Source organism: Leishmania infantum, chromosome 19 (assembly GCF_000002875.2).
Source record: "Leishmania infantum JPCM5 genome chromosome 19".
Classification (NCBI taxonomy): domain Eukaryota; phylum Euglenozoa; class Kinetoplastea; order Trypanosomatida; family Trypanosomatidae; genus Leishmania; species Leishmania infantum.
In genome coordinates this window covers 282186-293010 of record NC_009403.2, presented here as the reverse complement: position 1 = coordinate 293010, position 10825 = coordinate 282186, and the positions used below count along the sequence as shown (strand labels likewise).

The window sequence follows — 10825 nt, the reverse complement described above, 5'->3', positions numbered from 1 at the left end:
GCCATTGTGACGACGACGGCCACCGAAGAGGCAAACGTACGCGTTAGTGCAGCAGCTCGTGTGTGCGTGTTGATCGTTCTTGTTTTCTTGCTTCTCTCTCATCAAGGGTGCACGGCAAAGTGGGTGGCAAGAGAGGCGTGCAGCCATGAGGGACAGCACGGCAGAGCGGATTGCCCTTTCCTCCGGCACGTCGTGCTTCCTTTGGATTCCGTCCGTGCTACAGAACTTCAGTCGCTTCGTTTATTTTCTATTATGTTTTCCTTCTCTCTTCTCCGGCGCATCTCCTTCAAGGGCGCCGATTCGGTCACATGTATCGCTTATATTACTCGATGGTGCGCGAGAATACGCGCATGCAGGGCCAGAGAGTGCCTATAGATACACATATAATAAGCACCCCGCCGCCAGTTACTCGTACGCCTTCCGAGTAAGGGAGGAGATGCCGGGCGGTCGCGAATGCGTCCCCAGAAGCCCGCCCTCCTCGCCTGCATGCCGCTGTTCACATACATAGACGCGGCTTTTTCTTACCGTGCGCGCCGCGTCGTGCCGGGCTTGAAGCGGCTCTCCCGCCTCTGCTCCATTTGCCGCTTGATGCCTTGCGACTGCTTGCGGATCCTCTTTGCCAAGGCAGAGAGACTCTTGCTTCGCTGTATGCGCTGCCCGACCTCGCGCACGTGCCGCGCCGTCGCTATCGCCGCCTGACGCTCCTGTTCACGGCGCCACTCAAGCAGCCGCGTGACCTCGTCCTGCGCTGCCGCCTCCTCATGCTCGTCGTCATCGCCTGGGGTGCCCTTGGATGAGGAGGCGGTCGCCTCGTTCTCGCGCTTCACCTCTTCCAGTAGATCGGTAAACTGGTACTGCTTCAGCTCTTTCTTGGCGCGCAGGCGCTCCACAAAAGCGGCTCGTGTCTCGGGGGTGGCGTCGGCACCGCTGCGGCGCATCTTCTCCTGCACCTCGCGCCGCTCCTTGCGTTTCTGCGCAGCGGATTTCATCTGGTGCCCGCCACTCATGAGAATCTCCTCCGGCATCACCGTCTTCTCCAGGACGCGGATGCGACCGCGCACCGCCGGGTGCTGCCGCATCATCTCCGGCGTCGCGTCGAAGTGCTTGAGCGGGTTGAAGCTGCGGAACTCCTCCTCGGAGTTTACAAAGACGATGTGCTTGTTCTGCGGGGCAGTCGAAGTCAGCGCTGCTGCCGCCTCCTCGTTCAGCAGCTCGGTCGCCCGCTGCTGGTCGGCCTTGGCCTTGAACTCGAGATACTGCACGTTGCGCCGGTTGTGCTCAATCGTCTTTTGCATGTCCTTCTTCCGGTCAGAGTCCACCAGTCGAACCCGGCGCTTCCTCATGCGGCCATTCGCCACATCCATCACCGACTTCGTCATGCCAATGTTGAACTCATCTGGGTTGCGCTGCGCTGCGGCGCGCTTGATTTCCTGCAGGCGGCGCACCTTGACCTTGCGCTTCTTTGCACGGAGAACATGATCCTTGTGCTTCTCGAGCTGGCCGAGATGCTGGCGCGACTTCGGCTGCGACCGTTCTAGGTGGGTCTTGCGCTTGAGGTGCTTGTCGAGCCCGCTGGCGCCTGGGTTGCGGCCTTTCCCCTTCGTCATGGCGGACTAACGTATGTGTACTTGCTTTCTGCAGGGAGCGGATGCAGCGGAGCGTATGAAGAGCAGGACGAGAGAGGGAGAGGCAGAGACAGACTGTGAGGCGCATGCCAAGACCACGTGCTGGATCGAAAACCACGTGCGGGATGAGGCTGTGACACTCAGCATACGGGCGTGCGAGGGCGTGTTTGTGTGCCACACACCTGCTCGACAGTGCCGACGTTGCGCCACAAACAGGTGCAGGCGCGAAGGAGGGAAGACGCCCACACATCGATGCGTTTCCTCGGTCTCTCCAGCCTCACCCCTCTATCGCTCCTTCCGCGTGCCTCATGACACCCCAAAGAAGCCAATGGAGCCGTTCCTCATTGGAGCTGCGTATCGCGCCGACCATCCTTCGCCAAGGACTCCACGACGCGCAGCCTGAGAGATGCCACGAAGTGATCCGGTAAGCGCGCGCTCTTGTGGACTCCGAGCAGTTAGAGCCCATCAAATGCGTTACGCCGACGAGGCTGGTGGCGGCGGTCTTCTTTTCTGTCTGGTGTCTTCCTTTCACGCATGTACGTGTGATTCTTTACGCGAGGAACAAAGAGGGACAGAAGGAAGAGACGACGAGCGCGAGTGGGGTTTGGCGGGTGAAGCGGAGCGAAGGTGTGTGTGTGGGGGGGGGTGCGGGCGAGGGAAGAAAGACGCCCGCTCGCTCACACACACACACACACAAACACACACCACGCACACTTCACACACATCCCCGCCCTCCCCCTCCTCCATTCCGACCGAAAGAAACAAAAAAAAACAAGACACTTACGCGTTAGAAAGAGCAACAGGCAGGGATGCCATGGCGCAGAAGGCAGCGCTGCCACGGCGTGACGAGGACACGCAGAAGAGGGGGAGGAGGAGAGAGAGAGGGGGGGGGGCGACGGATGCGGTGGTAAGCCGAGCCCAGCGCCTGTGCCACTCGTCCTTGCCATTCCTCTGCTTCGCTTTTGCCGCCAGAACCCCTCCGCGTGCTCGCTTCTTCTCGGCCTCAAAGCTCCAGCGACTTGGCGCTCGCATCCGCCACGCGCACCTCCGTCGACTGCACCATCTCCGCGAGCGCCCGGCAGCGCTCAGCGAAGAGACGGAGGCCGAAGCGCAGAATCTGTGCCGGATGCAGCTGGCCCACGCTCTCAATGTGAAAGAGGACGTGTGTCTTCTCCTTCTGCACACGAACTCGGTCTCCCTCGCTGGCGGCGGCCTCAGCACCCTTGTCGTCGCTGCGGAGGCACTCGCGGCACAGGGTACACTTCTCCGGCGCTACGACAGTCGCTGCCGCACCCTTTTGGCCACCTTCGTAGCCGAAAACACCAGCGGGACAGGACTTGACGAGCGCCTCGGCCGCCGAGCCAGTCAGCCGCTCACAGAGCTCGACGGAGGTCTTCATCTCGTAGTAGCACGCCGACACTGGGCTCCACTTGGCGTGCACCGCACCGAGGCCCTTCACAGCGATCGCCTTGAGCTTGATACGCTGGCCAGGGCCTAGCTTGCTGAGCAGGATATCAGGATGCACGAGGAACACCGCGTCATCATCGTCGTCTGCGCTGTGCTCCGTCGCCCCTGCTGCGCCGGCATACTCCTCGCGCCCCGTTTGGCAAGCGCCCGCCACAGCGCCGGTCTTCTTATCCTGCCCCGGCAGCGGCACCCACTGCAGCTGGCGGCTATACACCGGCGTCACCGCCGCATCCTTGGCGCCCGTGGCGTCCAGCTCAAACAGCAGCACGCGGCTCGGGTCCAGGTTGCTAAAGCTTGCCTGGTTGCTCTCGGTGATGTAGTGCATCTTCATTACCGGACCCGCCACCGGGACAAGGCCGAGGCGGTGCGACAGTAGCTCGTCCAGCACCGGGCTATCGTTTTCTTCGATCAAAACGCGGTCGAATGCCAGCGTCGGCACCTCCGTCGTCAGCACACGACGGAACAGGTTCGAAATGGGAGGACTCACGTTCTGCATCTCGAACGACATCCGCTCCACCCGCCGCGTCGACCACGGGAACCCGTCCACGGTCGTCCGCGCCTCGCTCGCCGCGCCATGCAACAACGACGATGACGCGCTGCTTGCTGCGGCGGTAGCGCTCTCTGACTCCTCGTCGTTCTTCTCCCGCTTCACGGGCGCATTCGCTGCAAAGCGCGACGGCGGCAGCCCGGCGACGGCAGACGCGATGCGGATATTCGACACCGTCGGTTTATCCGGTTTGGTGGTGGACGGAACGCTCTTACCACTGCTGTAGGCATACGTATGCGGCGAGCTCACCGTCTCGGTGTTCTCGGCGCGGTGGTAGCCGATCTGCACCTTGTTGACGTCCCGCCGCGGCTTCGACATGGAGGTGGGGACTAAATTTCTGAATGTTTGTGTGCCGAGTCGGTGCTCGCAGCAGCACGCCGCGCAGAAAGCTGCAAGGAAGGAGAATACCAATGTGGAGGCACAGCCAAACGCCAGCACCGGACCTAGCGAGCACTGCTTCTGGTGGCGGCTATCGCTGCAGGAAGGGAAGGTGACGAAGGGTGTGTACTCCAATGAGCAACAAGTGCGGGTCACCCAAGAAGAAGCGGAGAAACAGATGGGCAGTAGGGGGAAGGGGTGAAAGATTTGGTAGCTAGGTAAAAGGAGGAGACACGAATCGGGGCAGCGACCCAGATGGCAAGCGCTGATGATCAGCATGAAAAGCTTACACAGCAAAGGCGAGCACGACTGTTATCTATCCGAACACGAGAGGTTGAACGTCAAGATGGATGGCGCGTCCATGCACGACTGCCCCCCCTCCCTGTCCTCCGTGGCAGCCTCTGCCCTCCTTTTCCGGGTCGTCTGACACATGCGCCGGCATGTGCACATTCCCTTGTAACGGTTCCCCCTTCCACACTTCAAGACATGAGCGCCGCCGTTTGCGCCCGCACGTGGGCCACCCGCCCTGCTCTTCTCGCGCTGTGTGTGTGTCTCGTGAGTTGTTTTGTTTGTGCTTGTGTGTATGTGTGTAGGTGTGTGCGCCGCTTACCAGTCCAACGCCGGCCGTCGCTGTCTTCCGTTCTTCGTTTGCCCTGAGCCCGGCTCGCGTGCGAAGGTCCACGCACACGCACTTGCACCCTCACCTTATGCATTGCCGGCTTCGGTTGGGCATGCGTCTATGAATGGACGTGCTTAAGTTATACCCCACGATGATACGCACAGGCACGCACACACACACACGCACGCACGCACGCGTGCACGCCATGCGAGGCGCGAAGATCATCTCTCCCCCCTCCAGTGGCGCTCTTCCCTGCTCGCCTCTCGCCAACTTCATTTCGATGCGGCACACCATCGTTATCTGCTTTCTTAGCCACGCATCGGTCACCCCGCTCCGCACTTCAGTGGCGCATGAAACGAGTTTTGCCACGGAGTCGGCTACTCTGAAGAGGAAGACGACGACGAATCGGCGCTGCTGCTCGCATCATCGTCATCCTCCGAAGAGGAGAGGACGCCGATCCTCATTGGCGCTGCCTTCGCCACGTCGACCTTCGCTGACAGCACAGGAGCATCAGCGCTGTACGCGCTCGGGTCGTTGAAAGCGTCTGGACTCGTCGGGTCGATGCCTGCGCTTCCGGTGAGGGCGGCCCCAACGTTACCGGCGCGCCGAGAAGCCTTAGCACGGGCCTGCGTGTCGCCACCTGCAGCAGCCCCGGTGCGACGGCGCCGCTCCAGGTGCAGCTCCGCTTCTTGCTGCCGCAGCTCCTCGCGTCGCTTGCGGCGCTCGCGCTCCTCGCGCTCTGGGTCGTCTATGATGCGGTCGTTCTTGAACAGGTGCACCGTGATCTTGGTGTCACCGCATGTGAATTTCTTCAGCGCCAGCGCACGCGCCTCCACATTGCGGTTGGGGACATCAATGCGTGCCACGTGACCGACGATCGTGGTCGGACCAACGCGCATGTTGAGCGACTCGCTGAGGCTCTTGGCCAGAAGCAGGCGCACGTTCCCATACTTCCGTATGTCCGGCACCGGGTACACCAGCACGGACGGCGGACGCTCCTCGACTGCTTTGGCAGGGATGGCCGGGGGCGGCCGATGCAGAGGTGTGGTTGGCATCCCCATCATCATCGCCGCCATCGCCGCAGAGGGCAGCGTAGCACTAGCCCGGCTGCTACCGAGACTGCTGCCAGCTGCGAAGGGGTCATCGGGTGCCGCAGTGGGGAGCGCCGGCCCCAGCAAGTCCAGGAGCTCCTCTGCTGTTGGCGGAGCTTGCTGAAAGTCGAGGTCAAGGGACGCCTGTGGCGGTGCCACATCCGCGCTGTCGCCGCCGTTGATGACGGCGAGCAAGTCGGCTGCCGTAGGTGGCGGTGGCAGCACGCCACACGGTGCCGCAGACTCGGGCTGCACGCTCGTCGGATCGGCGTTCGGCTGCGCCGAAAACTGCAGCGGCGCGAGATCGCTGGTATTGCCTGCAGATCCGCCCATGGCGGCCATCTGCATTGCCCGAAGCTTGTCTGCGAGCGTCTCACCTGCGTTGGTAGACACAAACGGCGTATTGACGCTCGCTGGCGACGGCGCCGCGGGCACGCTCATCTGCACCGGCGCTGCAGGGGTACCGATCATCATAGGGGGTGCCACATCGGCCGACTTGCCCGTCGTAGAGGCTGCGTTCGCTTGCGCTCGCTTTGCCTCCTCGATCTTCTCCGCCAATGTTGGACCAGCGCTCTTTTTGAGGTTGATCGCGGCAGACTCGAGCTGCAACCCACCGCTGTCGCCGTCACCGTAGCCGTCCACGTCACCCTCACCGACTGGAACGTCGTGCACTGCGTAGCCGCCGCCAAACGGGCCGGAGTTCCACTGCCCATTCGCATCAGCACTCATGTCGCCGCCCCAAATGCCGGCTGCACTGGCGCCGTAGGCGCCGTCTTCGCCGTTCCCGTGCCTGCCCAGGACTCCCCCGGCGTCCTCCTGTGCCGCCGCGTTCGGGTGCGGCAGCCCCAGCTCCCCGCGCAGCTCTGCTTCAAGGTCTTCAAGGAAGGCGATGAGTTCCTCCAGGTTGTCGCCGAGCACCTCCATGTCCGGCGCCGCTTGCCGAAGCAAGTACAGGTAGTACTCATGGAACTCGTCTTCGGGGTTGAGGAAACCGAACATGTCTGGGTTGTCGCGAAGCAGCTGCGCCTCGGCCTCGCGCGTGCCCTTGGCGGCCACACTCTTGACGCAGAGACGGAAGATGTGGTCAATGTCAGCCGGCGGCACCTTGCCCGAGTACGTGGCCTGCACCCCACCAGCGCCCTCCGCGATGGGGTCGTCGTCCTCTGCAGCGGCGCCTGCGTCACCATTGTCGACCTCGCCACTCCCCTTCGCAGCTGCCGCGGCTGCGCTCTTGGCAAACGCCTGCCGCTCCGCATTCGATGGAACGACGACGGCGGCCGGGGTGCCCGGCCGAATCTGCCACTCGTAGTAGCCGAAGAGACGCTGCCGCAGCGCAGCGACCTTGGCCGCCGACGCCGCCTGCTCCTGCTTGTCGTAGCCAGCCGCCGCCGCCTCCGTTTGCTGCTGCTGATGTGCCACGACCAACCGCTCCTCGCGCAGCCAATCGCGGCCCTGCTCATGACGACGCTCCCACCACTCCCACGCTTCCGCCAGCTCAGCCGCCACCGCGGACGACGCCTCCTTCAGTGACCCGTTACTGTTAGATGTGGCGACCCCACACGCCAGTGCGGCGAGATAGGCGCCGACGTGGGTGCGGAGCTGCTGCAGCCACTTCGCTGACGTTGACCGCATTGTGAGGGAAAGGTTCTGGTCCATGGTGCAGATAACGTGGTTGCAGTGCACTGTGTCGTACGACTGCACCGAGATGCACGTCGGTGGCAGCTGTGAAACCGGCGGCAACGCGCGCGCGCGTCGAGTTTCGCGCCACCGACTCGTCAGCACCGACGACCACCCGCGGCAACGCGTCGGTGCTTTGCGCGGACGCTCGTGGAAGTGGCCGCAGAAGACCACCGCCGCTGCCTCATGCAAAGGGTCGACCTGCTCCACGACGGTGGCGGCTACGGTAGACGACGCGCCCATGACGGCTGCCTCGCGCGCCGCCACGTCGGCGATCGACTTGGCGAGAAAGAGAAACGGCCTGCCGGCCGCCTTGGCGCACTGCACCGCATCAGCAAGAACACAGTCGCTGCTGAAACTCGCCACACGGCGACCTGTGCCAGCTGCCGGAGAGCCGCTACCCGAGGACTCACCGCCACCACCGGCGCCGCCGATGCTAGAGGTGGAAACGCCATCATAAACGAGGCCGATCCCCTCCTCGCCGGTCGGCACCACACAGCTTGGGTACAGCGCGGCCGTGACGCACGCGTGCAGGGCGCGACTCGTGGCCACCTCCGGCGGCAGGGCCGCCATCGCACCACCAAGCGCACTCGACACCTGCGCCACGCTCTCGGACGTGCTCTGCTGCACCGATTCCACGCACACCCGTAGAGTCCTCTCTGCCTCCGACTCCCCAGCGCCGGCGCGACCCCTCTCGCCTCCTTCGCCGGGTTGCAGCAGCAGCCCATAGGTTCGCATGAGCATGCAGAGTTGCACCTGAGTGTCGAAGACTGCCTGCAGAACCTCGCCTGCAACGCCGCACTCCGCCAAGAAATCGCGCTCCGCCTCTGGGTTGGCCTTCGTGGAGCACCACATCTGATACACGTGGAAGGCGCTGACGACATCGCTGAGCGAGTCGCGCGAAAAGAATAGCCGCGCCTCCGTCAAGAGCGCCGCCTGCTCCTCCGCAGCTTCGCGTGCGGCATCCGACGCGTCCGCCACGCGCACAGCTCCGGCACCCTGCAACGACAGCAGATCGCTGCAGCACCACAACGCCCCCACCGCCGTGACGGCTGCCAGAGAAGAGCGAAGCAGGCTGCCAACGATAAGAAGTCGCCCCACCTGCAGAGGCACAGGCAAACACAGGGAAAGCACGGCCATGGGCTGCAGCACGAGTTGACCCATCGCCGGGGAGCCAGCGGTGTGGTCGACGGCGAGGTGCCCGGCGGCGCGCAGGTACGACTCCACCGAAGCCATGATGCGACGCACCGCCTCGTAACGCGTCGCCGTCGCAGCAGGCACGCCAATGAGCTGCGACGCAAGGACGGTGGACACCTTGCTCGCTATCGAGGGTCCACCACCAACCGCACTGCTCAAGTTGGCGCCTCCGGCAGCGGAGAGCGAGAAGGCCGCGCGCTGCGACAGCGCCGCCTCTTCCCGTGCCTGCAACACCTGATACACCTGCACGTAGCGGCTGAAGGGGAGGCGGAAAATGATGTGTTGGGCGGGGTCCGCACTAAGGCGGCGGTGGTGCGCTCCGTGCAGGATAGACTTAGGGATCAACTGAATAACCACTGGCGAAGCGGGCGTGCTGCCGTCGCCGCCAGCAGCAGGGGACGCCGTCGCCGTCATCTTGGCTAGCTTGCGGCGATGGCGCAGCTGTGCGATGGTGCTGTACTCGATGACCACGGTGTCCGCCATGGTAGTCGTGTCCACCGTCGTGTAGCCGTTGCGCGCACAGTCGACGACGAGCCCGACATCCAAGCCGGAGGGCAGCACCGACTGACTAAGTTCGCTCGTCGCGACAATGATCCAGCGCTGACAGGCGTCTCTCACGGCCGTGCGCTGCGCGACCGTCAGGAACGACGAAAACGGTGAATCCTCAGCGAGGGCGGTGCACACCCGCGACGCCGCTGCATCGCGCTCTGCCGACGTTCGCTGCGCCTCCCGCACAGCATTGGCGATGACGTGGACGTAGTGGTTGTTGGGTGCCACGAGTACGATCGCCGAGAGCGGCGACCGGCCTTGCGCAGCGGTTGCACCAGCCACGCCGCGGTCCGCCTTGTCAAACTCATCGACGCATTGCTGAATGAGCGGCAACCAGTAGCGCCGAAAGGCGGCCGGGTGAGCAAAGTCTGCGTCGCCGGCGGCCATGATGCGCGCAACAGCATCCACGTTTTCGGCGTACGAGACCAGAGTCGCCTCCATCGCAGCGCTATCGCTGATAAGGCAGCTCCCCTCCTTCTCGGTTTTGAGCAGCCACTGCACGGCCTCCTCCAAGTACAACGTGGTATTCGCCGTCACCAGCGTCGGGGCCGTCTGCAAGACGAAGGTGGTCGCCGTGCACCGCGATGGCGCGAGGAAGGACAGTAGCGTCGTCGCACAGGCCTCATCAGGGCAGTTCAACACGATGTGCAGCCTGCGCCTCCGCGCCGCATCGGGGCCCTGTGCTGTGTCTGCATCGGGGCCGGCGGCCGACCCATTCGATGATGAGGCAACTGCCGATCTGGCCGGCGCGCCACGCTGGTGTTCCCACTGCTGGTGCACCGCCAAAAGATCGCGCAGCAGCGAGAGGCACAACTCCGTCGATTCGTTGCGCAGATGGGCGTCGTCGAAGACGACACATCCGACGTCCTCGAGGCAGGGGTCGCACAGGAGCTGCCGCAGCATCACCTCGGCGGTGGTGACTACGACGCTGGTGCTCTCGGTGGTTTCGTTGTGGTTGGGCACGGCTGCGGCGACGGTGCGGGAGTGCTGCACGTCCTCGCCCCGCTCCTCGCGCAGGCGCAGCGTCGTCAGCCGCGCCGCCGCTGCATTCGCACTCACAACGATGAGCCGCCGCCGCTTCAGCACCTCCGTCTCCGAGAGCACGATGGGCACTTGCAGCGTGCGGCCGCTGCCAGCCGGGCCGACGAGGGCCACGACAGCGTGGCTCAACACGGCGTCAAGAAAGCCCATGCGCTGCTGGTGCACGGCAAACCGCTGGCGGTGCGGCAGCCACTGTCGGCGCATCTTCAGCAGCTGCGTCATTGGCAGCGTCTTGACGGTGGCGAACACAAACGGTGGCAGCGGTGCCAGGTGCCGCGACGACGGCGCGTTCGTCGGGGCTGACGCTTCATCGGCGGTCATGAGCGCTGCGTACGCCATTGAGGCGTGCTGGAAGTGAAGCTGTCCCTTGGTGCCCACGCCCAGAGAAGGCAAGGACGAGGAGACCGCACTCATCGCTTCCTGCCACCGCTTCTCCCAGCGATCGACGTCGATGGCGCTGACAGGAACATCGAGGAGGTAGTTGGGCCGCCGCGTGTCCACAGCGCCAGCTGCCGTGGCGTCGGGCTGCTGTAGCCGCTCCACTGCCGCACGCAGCGCAGACACAGGGGCGATGGGGCACGCCTGCCTCGTCGTAGGAAAGGTGCTGAGGCTACAGGACATAACAGGCGTGTGT

The 10825-nt window shown here is 63.9% G+C and overlaps 3 protein-coding genes across 3 annotated transcripts; all 3 read right to left on the bottom strand.

Annotated features, from left to right (window-relative positions):
• Window positions 1-521: 521 nt before the first annotated feature.
• Window positions 522-1082, bottom strand: LINJ_19_0670 (putative U3 snoRNA-associated protein UTP11; the record flags this gene model as incomplete). Its single annotated transcript, XM_001464992.1, has 1 exon — window positions 522-1082. The coding sequence occupies one exon, from the start codon at window positions 1080-1082 to the stop codon at window positions 522-524; it is 561 nt and encodes a 186-aa protein (XP_001465029.1).
• Window positions 1083-2628: 1546 nt separating this feature from the next.
• Window positions 2629-3957, bottom strand: LINJ_19_0660 (putative DNA-directed RNA polymerase, alpha subunit; the record flags this gene model as incomplete). The annotated part of the gene is made up of 1 exon (XM_001464991.1): window positions 2629-3957. One exon carries the CDS (start codon window positions 3955-3957, stop codon window positions 2629-2631), a length of 1329 nt encoding a protein of 442 aa, XP_001465028.1.
• Window positions 3958-5013: 1056 nt separating this feature from the next.
• On the bottom strand, window positions 5014-10812 carry LINJ_19_0650 (conserved hypothetical protein; the record flags this gene model as incomplete). The annotated part of the gene is made up of 1 exon (XM_001464990.2): window positions 5014-10812. One exon carries the CDS (start codon window positions 10810-10812, stop codon window positions 5014-5016), a length of 5799 nt encoding a protein of 1932 aa, XP_001465027.2.
• Between the last annotated feature and the right edge of the window lie 13 nt (window positions 10813-10825).